Source organism: Daucus carota, chromosome 6 (assembly GCF_001625215.2).
Source record: "Daucus carota subsp. sativus chromosome 6, DH1 v3.0, whole genome shotgun sequence".
Classification (NCBI taxonomy): Eukaryota; Viridiplantae; Streptophyta; class Magnoliopsida; order Apiales; family Apiaceae; genus Daucus; species Daucus carota.
The window spans coordinates 33,056,774-33,067,915 of NC_030386.2; the positions used below are offsets into that span (position 1 = coordinate 33,056,774).

General features: G+C 35.7%; 1 protein-coding gene across 2 annotated transcripts; it reads right to left on the reverse strand.

The window, feature by feature from the left end:
* Positions 1–68: 68 nt before the first annotated feature.
* LOC108227631 (DExH-box ATP-dependent RNA helicase DExH1) lies at positions 69–10,509 on the reverse strand. 2 transcript variants are annotated; one of them, XM_017402877.2, is made up of 16 exons: positions 10,213–10,509; positions 9,980–10,125; positions 8,128–8,227; positions 7,836–8,048; positions 7,646–7,741; positions 6,883–7,158; positions 6,293–6,496; positions 6,042–6,200; positions 4,266–4,358; positions 3,873–4,087; positions 2,311–2,470; positions 1,926–2,199; positions 1,653–1,845; positions 1,379–1,565; positions 760–1,128; positions 69–619 (listed from the first exon to the last, which is right to left on the reverse strand). In XM_017402877.2, the coding sequence occupies exons 1-16, from the start codon at positions 10,471–10,473 to the stop codon at positions 488–490; spliced, it is 3,078 nt and encodes a 1,025-aa protein (XP_017258366.1). In that variant the 5' UTR covers positions 10,474–10,509; the 3' UTR covers positions 69–487. The 2 variants fall into 2 exon arrangements, with proteins under 2 accessions (XP_017258366.1, XP_017258367.1); XM_017402878.2 differs by lacking the exon at positions 10,213–10,509 and having other exon boundaries at positions 413–619; positions 8,128–8,231; positions 9,980–10,120.
* Between the last annotated feature and the right edge of the window lie 633 nt (positions 10,510–11,142).

The window sequence follows — 11,142 nt, forward strand, 5'->3', positions numbered from 1 at the left end:
AATTAGCATAAACAAAATTCTAACAGAACTCCTCGACTAAAACTACAAACAAAAGTTGTCTTCAGGAAGATCCAAAAACATCAAAGCATGCAAATCTTATAGAAATATTTTAATTTAACATATTTTCTAAAAATATTGAAAAGATTGGAACACATTAATCTATAAAATTAGTGCAGCTAACTGCAGCTGCAGCTTTAACTTCCAAAGTCCTCCCTGATAGCACAGGTCCATTACAAAAAAGCTTTCATAATCCCCTACATAATGTAATGTCCGAATGAGTTTCCCTGGGGGCTAGCCTGGCCGGCTGTGTCAACTGACATCAGCTATGCAGCTCACAACTCACCCTCAAAAATGTAGTGTATGTGTGTCCCTTTCGCCCCCCAGAAATAAAATAGCAGTTAGAAAACTACAGTACATGGAACATTTGACTATTAATTTTTGTTAACATAGAGGCCTTGATAGGTAGTACAATCGGGTGCAGCATTTGCTAATATTGTACATTCCGACTGTGCAACAACTCAACTACAGCATCAACCACACCTTTGCCCTCTTCGGAAATATTTATGCTAGGGTCTTCAATCTTCTTTTTAAGAAGTTTGTCAAGTTCTCCTCGCAGTTTCTGCATATTGCAACACCAACTCAGTTTTTAATTATTACAATGGAGCTCTTTTCACTTGCTTTTCGAGTAAGTGAAATTAAAGCATAAAGAGAGGTCCAAAAAAAAATTCTGGACTAAAAAAAACTTCTCAAATAAAGTACCTGGATCAACTCTAGCACGTTCTTTGATGCAGAAAAATGGAGGTATCCATCAAGCATTTCAATTCCTTTACCTGACTTGCTAGGAATGAGATGTCCACCAAACATAAGTAGGGCGTAATCTGATATGTTTGTCGAGTCTCTTATGTAAATGCTTGACGTTTTCACCTTCTCACCATAAACCATGAAAGGAAGAGGGAATAAATGTACTCCAGCATTTACAGATGCCGGATGAATGTCGACTTTTCCAACTTCTTTTGTGTACAGGGCTGTTCTCTTGCCTCTCCGTTTGCACTGCACAACATTTGGATAAAGCCCAGCACAAAGAACTGCACTTACCATCTCCAAATCATTGCTATACTGGTTATATGCCTGCACATGCAAGTATCAGTCATAAGTAGTCAGTAAGTCCAGCTATTTTGTGGATACTTGTAAATGACTTGTAATTAATAAACCTCTCTCCTCTTTATCTACAACCCTGTTATACATGATTGAAGAAAGAAAACTTGGACAATTAACCAAAGCAGCCTAATTCTAAAAAATAATTGAACAATCTAAATATCTTGTAGACTTATTTGAGCACACACTCCAAAAATTGCGAATGTCAGATATAAAAGCTCACATTTACACCCTTTGATTTATCTACGAAGCCAATGTCTGACAGTAGATCTACAAATTGATTCTTCATATCCTCCATCATTTGCAAAGTTATTGGGGACAGGAAGTTTTCCCAACAAAAGGCTCTCTCATTTCCGAGTCGTTTTGCATCCTTCCATCCTTCAAATGCTTTCAGTAATGCTATATGGTCGCTGCATTAATTTAACGAAAATCTTGAAATTAGGTATACATGCTAAAAACATTCAAGAAAGGTTCATAGATGAATTTTACAATCTAACCTATAAGAATCACCAGCAAATGATCTTTTTGCATCATCCGCCTCTTCTTTCCTATTTATTGGAAGAACAAATGGGTCGCGATGTGCGAGTGCGGATGCAATGATTAATGCAGGATTTAGGCATTTAAATATGGAACCCATGAGGAGCATCTTTCCAATATTAGGCTCCAAAGGCAGAGTACATAAATGCCTCCCTGTCAAGTAAATTTTTTCCAGTAAAGACCCTTGACAATTGACTGATTCTACAAAAGAAACACAATAACACAGTACAAACCAAGTGGAGTAAGCTCTTCTGTGTCATCCAACGCGCCAATTGTCTTTAGGAGTTCAATAGCATTTTGAACAGAGAGAGAATCTGGAGGCTGAAGTGCCTTCCCCAAAAACAATCCAATAGCTCCAAGTTTTAAGCTCTTAATATGTAAACATAATTCTTGCAAAGGCGTACGCAGAATTTCAGGTAGTTGATACTGGGGCATAGCATCATGGATCATTTTTGGATATAATCTATAACAGACTCCAGGTTGTACACGGCCAGCTCGACCACGTCTCTGTGAATGAAGCAAATTTAACGTTAATTACTCAGAAGTGTAATGACAACAATTATTAGATTCACATTCTCACAAAAGAAAGGTCTAAAACCATGATATGTGGAAATATACCTGACGTGCTGAAGCTTTTGAGATCCATGATGGTAAAAGGCAAGCAAGTTTGTTGAGAGCATCATAACTAGTCTCCTTGGCTTTTCCACAGTCTATGACATATACAACATCGTCTATAGTGATACTACTTTCAGCGATGTTTGTAGCTAGCACAATTTTTCTGCATAAAAGACACACTAAAATTGAGCTAAGCACAAGCTTCAAGATGTGAGTTGTACATAGAAACAAGCAATGCTTATATAAAGTTGCAAAAATATGCTGATTAGTGCCACTAGCTGTTACTTCAATTCAGAATTAGTCTCACATGCATCTTAAAAGATTCATTTAAAGATGTAGGGCCCCTATCTTGAAACAGCATCAAAATGTATGTAATAATACAACATATAGTGTATGCTTTTACATCTCCAGGCTATAACTATCATAGGTATGAAGCAGGAGTGGCCAAAATATGATGTACCAACGATTGTGTCTGATATCAGTATATGAATCAAAAGTTGAGCTCAGTTTTATGACAATTGAATCTCATCCCAAGTAGACATAAATTTTCTTAAGTACCTAGAGGAAATGAACATGTAAAGGAAATCAGAGGTGGAAGACATATATACAAGAATAACAAGAGGTTTACGTTAACACACAACATAGTGCACTCTATGATAAAATTTGTTAAGAACTTGAGGAAAGAATTGAGCTTTCATTTTAAACGTGGAACACATGAAGGCTGCTTTAGGGCAAGAGAAGGAATGAAGAAGATAATGAACATTAATGCATATATACACAGACATATTGTAATATTTATTCTAGTTCTTCATAATCCATATCTTCTTAAAGAGCCCAAAAGATTAAATGCAGCACTCCATATGGCATGCATTACGTTTCTCATATCTTGAATAATTATTGCCTTTCTGGATGTCCTAATGAGATGAGTACATATAATAATTCATTTGTAGGGAGTTTAAAATACAATCCTAACCCGCTAGACGTATTCATAACAACAGAAATTGTTAGTCTAACATCTACTTTTTCCTGAGATATTTATAATCCCTTGAAGGCTATATTACGATACAACCAGATACCTCCTATAACACATTAAAATAGAATACTCTAAACTACATAGGAAGGCCTTAGACCAATTTCTAATCATATTACTTGACATACCTTTCTATATAACCTTGCACTAGTGACTAGAGAAATCTTATTCTAGGAGTTAATGAACAATCTATCCACATATCTAAAGAGGCTACGGGGATGGTAACAATTGGTTAGTCATCAATGTTGAATTATAAAATGTTACGCAAGCTCCTATTTTTCAATACCCGCTAGAATATATAAATTGGTGAAGCTAATGCATGAAAGGGGATGCAACTGGCCAAAGCAAGCTGTCCGTTAATGACCGCATGCGGAGGAAAGATACCCTCACCAAGACTAAGAGAAAGTAACATAGGCCATATACGTGGCTGACGATATGAAAAAAACTGATGACTTAAAAATGCTTAGCAACATAAATACCTTACCTATATGACTGTATATAAGTATCGGACCATGAAAACAAAAAATATAATTACCTCGTGTTCAAAGGTGGACGATCAAATATTTCACGCTGATTTACGGTAGGCATAGAACCATGAAGTGGAATAACCAAGAATTTGCTGGGATCTCTTAAAAAATTGTTAGCTTTGACTTTGTCAAGAAGCTTAGAAATGTCATCCCAACCAGTCAGAAATACAAGTATTGCTCCATCCCCTTCATGGCGACAAATATACTCAATTGTTGATTCCACCTACAACGGAGCAGTCCCATTTTAAGTTAATAAAAGTATTATATGGAAAAAAATGTTGGAGTAATGGAGGTAACTAATAAGATACTAGTGGAGCCGCAATCGCGTATTATTTGTATGTGTCAGTGTCACACAAAGAATAATCACCCTACAAAAGAACGAGGGATCATAATGCACATACAAGACCCAGATCAAGCTGCGAACCCGACCAAGCTTCAAGAGATTGCCTTGTAGTCGCACTATAGCTTTTGTACAAAGAATCAATATTTGCTTCCTGCAAAATAGATGTGTTATGATCGTTTTAACAGAAAAACACCTTAAAAAACGTCTGCTAGTTGATAGATACAATATACTTGAATTAACAAATGCAAGAAAATTTCGAAACTTTATCACTTAATTAAACATTTACTATCCAGAACTCAGCATAAGATCTGAATATACACTAATTTTGAACCTAAAAAGCAAGTCCACATCATTACAGTGAAATTTAACCAATTGTGGCACAATCAGCCACAGACACTGAGGATTTGGAAAAGGATGGTGAAATACCTATTTCAGCAATAGAACTTGGATAAGTATTTATACCCTCACAAAAAGACAATGATCAATTTAGTCATTCAATCATTTGTATGATAGTGCACAGAATACATGCTCCGAGACACACGAAAATGACATGGAAAAAAATATAGAGTAGCGCAGTGTCAGGAGCTTACACTCACTGAAAAGAGGTTGGAGTTCCATCCTCATCGCTTATTCCCCATTGCAATCCAGAAAAATAATAACTAACTAGCGCCCAATTTCTGGCTGAATTTCTACAACATGGGTGCTCTTAGAAAAAATTATTGCAGTGGGATTCTCTAGCAAGGGATATTCAAAGGTTTCATGGCATCAAGACTCCCACGGCTTTATTTGATTAGGTGTTGTCACCTGACTTTAAGAGCTAATGATATTACTGAGAACCGTTTCTATCATAATTTAAAAATCTTGATCTTCACTATAGGCGATTAACAATAAGTTTACCCTGGACTTCTAGAAATCTGCTATATTATCTCGGCAAGGAAATATATGTGATCTAGATATCAAAGAAGACTCAAAAGTCCTTTTTTTTTTCTTCTCTATATAAATTGGTAGGAAGAAAAGAGATTTGAAGGGATGGACAAGTTTAGATACACCAAACACCATTGTGGACAAATCCTATAACGCATTTAACTAACAGATAGAAAACAATGAAAAACAATGAACTATTCGCGAGCTTTTAACTACAAAACACAGGTTTACAGCACACATAGAATAGATGTTGAACACATAGTATTATTATATTGACAGTTTGACACGATACTATTTAGAAAATATTTTTTTATATGACCAGTTAGAAATTGTCAAGAGTATTTATCTGAGTATGCATAGTTATCGATCTAGCTATGGTCATGAACTTTGAACAGTTTCGATTCCAAATTATATTCAATGTTGCCACATTCTACTCATTTTCTTCTCCTCAACTCTTATAAGCTTAAACTCAATCAAAATTCTAGTAAGTTGGAGGAAGAAGCCCAAACTATTAACTTAGTATTACATCTCAAAGCTAGAAACAGTCTAGAATGTTAATCAGAAATTTATCAAGTACACGCACATAGTTTATAAGCAGCAAGGTAGAACTGTTAAATAGCAGTTCACGGTACTAGTTAGCTTTGTCCTAATGCCAGGCAGTACCATAAAGAACACCAGAAAATGCATGAATCAGAGATAGAATTAAAGTGAATGTTAATCTTAAAACTGTGTAAAAGATATGGTGAAAAGGTCCCTGGCATTATAAACTAGTGGATACCCCACTTCTCATGGTAACAAGAGGTTGAGGGTGTCATCCACAGTGTGAGTACTGAAATGTTGCAATTGACCAAAAATAAAAGAGTGGATGGAACACTATAAAGGTAATTTTTTAAATTTCACATGTACATACCTCAAATAACTCTGTTATAGGATCAGTTTTAGACTCCTGTTGCTTCTTCCTCCTTGAATTTCCATGATACTGATTGTTTTCAGGGCTTGCTTGGATGCAATAATGAGTTTTCTCCAGTACATCTTCCAAAAATAACTCTGATACAGGAAAAGTTAACCCCTGCCAAATTGGTAAAAAAAATTAATGAGTTATAGATGTGTGGAATGAACCGATTGCATGTACACCCAACATGTTGAACTGGAAGACTATACCGGGATGTGGATAGTTGGTGCGTCTCCAAAGTATTTGGAAAACAAGTCAGCGTTAATAGTGGCACTCATCAAAATAAGTCTTAGATCAGGGCGGCGAGGAAGGAGATCACGCAAAATTATTATAAGAAAGTCCTCATTCATTCCTCTTTCATGAATTTCATCCACTAGCAAATGGCTAACTCCTGTTAAATTTGGGTCATCAATCTGCAATCAATTCCATGAAGGAAATCATCAATGCATAATCACAAAAGAGATCATTTTAAAAATGCAAGAATAAACTACTTCTTTCTAGTAATTCTGGAATGCAACTTATGCAATATTGTAGTGCTAGTGGCATATAACACAAAGTCACAAACCATAACCAGTGCAAACAAATATAATCTGAAGTTAATAATTCTTTAGGTCAAAAGAAACAAGCATAAATAAGTCATCAAATTTTACCAAGCTCTGGATATTAAAGGTACAGAAAAATATTGATGATCGTTTGATTATGCAAAGATGCATGTCAAACGGAATAGGAAAGGTAGATCAATGATCACTGAAGCATCATATATAGAAAAAGCATACACGCGTTTCAGAGAATGTATTACCAGCTGCCGAAGTAAAACTCCTGTAGTGCAAAATAGCAATCTTGTTTGAGACGAGCGTTTTGACTCCAGACGAATTTGGTAGCCAACAGTTTCACCAAGGTTTTCTCCTCTTTCAGAAGATATTCGCGCTGCAACAGATATGGCAGATATACGACGGGGTTGAGTGCAAATTATGTTGCAATCAGCACCTCGTAGAGATGATATTTCCTCTTCCAGGATAAACTGAGGAAGCTGTGTAGTTTTCCCACAACCGGTCTCTCCAGAAACCACCAATACCTATATGAATAAGCAAGTTAAGTGCAAGACTTATGTATAGGATAATTATATAGTAAAAAAGTGTTTTGTTTGAACACAAAAAGATGATAGATGGATGTAAAAGATATAGATATGTGTGTATCATATTACACCTGAAAAGTTTGATTGAGTGTGCTCATTATTTACTCTTCTCAATTGAGTCAAAAAAGAATATATAGATAACCCCATCACTCAAATTCCCAAAAGTCGTCTTCAAAAGTACCAAGTCTATGCATGAACTAACTTCATCATCATTTTTGAGACGGGTACATCAAATTGGTGAAATATATGTCCTAAATTTAAAAAAAAGGGGATTATAATAAACAGAACAGAGTGCACTGTGAAAAACACCAAAATGCGTTTCACAAGCCAAAAACTTGAGACGAAGCAGGAGGTTTGCAATCAACCAGAAACATTCACTGCTGCAAATTGTAAGCGAAAAACAGTTTCAACTATTCTAGGAACCCACCTGATTTGCTGCAACAGCTTTTAAAAACTCATATTTAATTTTATTTGCCGGAAGCTTCTCTCTGAAAGCCAGCATCTTCTTAACGGTGTCGCGTGCCTGTACCACATTATTCACATTTAGTCGCAAGACATATAGAAAACAGCTAGATGATGTCGCACCATACAGCCAAATTAAGATATGTCATAGGTACCTTCAGGTTCTCCTGTCTTTGTTTCAGTTCACTATGCAGTCTCTCTTTTCTAGTATCATTTTTTACTTTTAAGGCAGGTTTAGCCACATCTGAAATATGTGGCTTCTGCACCCCCTGTGAGGAAGCTCCAGGATCATTACTAACAGAAACAGTTCCTCCTGAACCACCCAATAAATTTTCAACTCTCTTCTCAGTTTCGCTGGACATCCGTATCTGCAAATGGTTAAAAAGATAATATGCTCATATCAATCGCAAGAGAACTGGAGAAGACTGTAGCATTTGTCATTCCTACCTCTTTCTGTGCAGATCCATGGCGTTCATCGAGATCTGCACGGTAATTTGGCAATGGAACCTTGCTCACAACGAGTGCCTTCCCTTTGCTATAAGCATGGCTTTCTTTCCAACATTGTAAACATTTAGAGCAAGATAGAATACTCGTAGCTATAAATAATATATCTTTAATTCTGAAAAACTTATCATTTAATTACTCAATAAATTTGCAAGTCTATGCCATGGGTTATTAAGAAAGACTATCATGAGTCAGAAAAAACATCTTCCATGTATAGGAAAAGATTATTGGAACCAGCAGAGATGAACACTGCAAGAATAACAGATTCTCAAACTTAAAAGGGTCCTGAAATCTATTATACCCTTGCTGCAGCACTAATTTGTTTAGTCGGACTATAAAATATTAAAAATGTATATAAACTTATATCAGGTTCACTATCACATGTACTTACGCTTACTAGCACTACTCAAACTCGATAACCCTTGTTATAAGAAATACTGGACAAATAGCCTTATAGCATCAGTAGCTTAAAATAAAATATGTTACAACCACATTACCACATGCATCCTTCAGGCTTAATAGCCAATATATATTATTATACTCAACAAAAATATACTGCCAGTCAATAGAAACACCAAAATGAAAAGGAAACAGAACCATTAAGTACGTGCATGCATATGGACAAATTGCTAGCCCTAACGATATGCTTGTAAATAAAATAAGCTGGCACAAGTACCGGATGTTTAAATAAATGGCCAGGGTATAAAGAAATCTTATTGTTGAATCATTTTGAATTACAAAAGGTGATTGATTGCAAGGGATATCCTAGAAGACTCGGTAAGAGGGGGCATTCTTTTAAGTATCTTATGAAAATAAAAGAAACGTGCGTGAATAATAGTAAGCAATATCACTTCCACTCTCGTTTTCTTTTTATAATTAAAGACGCTAATAGCCACCTTGTCTTTGACAAGAATTGAACCTTCGACCTCCCGTCAAAGGAGCAGGGTTGTTGGTATCACTTCACGTCTTCATCTCTCCTCTCTTCTTCCTCCGCTCCAATTTATCTTCTTATTCTGTATTGCACTATGCCTTTATGAAAATTCATAATTTTCTAGCTGTCTTGGAGCACTTCTCCACAGAACATATTGTTAAGTAGTTAATAGTTTCTCAACTGACTTTTACATTTTAAGCATATCATGGAACCATAAACTAGGTTGCATTAGTAAGTCCAATATGATTAAATACATTGTTATATACACTCAACAAACAAAGAGTTGTGGCCATCGGCGGGGATAACAACATGTGGAAACCGTTCACCCAATCTACTACTTTAAGGAACAAGGAACCAATTAGAAAACGCTCAAAAGAAGCACCCCTAAACACTTTTTGTAACTTCTTAAGCCTCAAAATCCTTTATTTTGATATACTTCCAGACGAGAGAGCTATTAATTATAATGGTGCACTATATTTATCCGCTAGTTGGAACATATAAGCAAATGGAATACATATACAGTGTTGTATCATGTTTTAATAAGGATTTTAAGCTTCTTATGTTAAGTAACCAGCTCATCTAAAACCTTGAGGTATTAGAGAAAGACCCCAACAGGATCTTATGCTATAACAAACATTATTCAACACTCCCCTCCCCCGTAATCGCGAGGATTGCAACAACAAGAGTCACCTCCTAAACCGAGTTCCGATACCATGTTAAGTAACCAGCTAATCTAAAACCTTAAGATATTAGATTCGATATCTTCTTCATGATCATATGCTTGATTGCAATAAGCCTATGAGCCATCCAGGTACTTGCCAATACTTTTACGATAAAACTACATAAGCTTCCATAAAAACTTACAAGTAAAGCCCCAACTGATAAGCCATATCGTCTAAAACTTGTTGATCTCCTCGACTAAAATTCCGCTTAATCACAAGCTCTTGTTCGCCTCCTCTCTTCAGTCCCTCCATTTTCCCCCACCACTCATTCTCATCAAGCACCTCCATCTAACAAACATCACCACGTCATGACTTGTTCAGCTAATTATATACAAACATATTTCAATTTATATTTCCAGAATTACAAGAGAGTACCTCAGCTGCTTGTTGAGCCAATCGCTCAGCTCGCCACACAGGGTCCCACCAGCGCTGCTCACCGCGCCCTCCGCCTCCGCGACCACCACCGCCTCCGCGGCCAGGACCGCCGCGGCGGGCCCCACCGCGACGTCCGCCTTGGAAATTGGGGCGGCTAGACATCGCAGATGTTGAGAGATTGAGACGGAGATGAGAGCTACTAATTAGGGGGAGAAATTTGCAGAGTGAGTAGTAGTTGATGCCTAGTTGGCGCAAAGACATTTATAATAAACACGCTCCTATAGTCCTATGGGGTTTTGTGTGTGTTAACTGTCTAGTGTATTCCGAACTTCACTTTTTAGCCCATATCAATCTTTGAATTTTTAGAATGCGTATGTAGAATAAACCTTTTTAATTTTCTGTCAATTACATTTTGAATGCATAAATTTTGCTTCAATTCATTTTTCTTGTTAAGTAGTTGGCTTTGATCAAAATAAAAAGAAAATCACTTATATGATACTAATTTATACTGTGTCATTGCCATCACATAATTATATATCATTTATATAATAAAATAATTTTCAACCAAATTTAATATATTTTCGATTTTTAACAATTTATCTCTCTTCTTGTTATTTGTCCACTTTTTTCTTTGTATGAACAAACGAATTTTTTATCACTTGATGCGATTAAGTTTACTTTTAATCTTTTTGTCGATAATATATATATTTTTAAATTCATAGTTTTGATCTTCTATTACATGTAATTATAAAATATATATTTTAAATTTATTCTCAGATATTATATATATGTATAATAGTTTAACAGAACGATAATGTGTCTGTTCTCACATATCATATTCATATGATTTTTTATTATGCATGATATCATAATATGTATTTTGAGTTCATTCTCAAATATTATAAACATATATGTATATTACTTTAATTG

Coding starts and splice junctions, on each gene's coding strand:
- LOC108227631 (XM_017402877.2), bottom strand. CDS start 10,473: ATGTCTTTGCGCCAACTAGGCATCAACTACTACTCACTCTGCAAATTT. Junction 8,049..8,127: donor ATGGATCTGCACAGAAAGAG/GTAGGAATGACA, acceptor AACCATTTGCAG/ATACGGATGTCCAGCGAAAC. Junction 6,201..6,292: donor CACCAACTATCCACATCCCG/GTATAGTCTTCC, acceptor CCAATTTGGCAG/GGGTTAACTTTTCCTGTATC.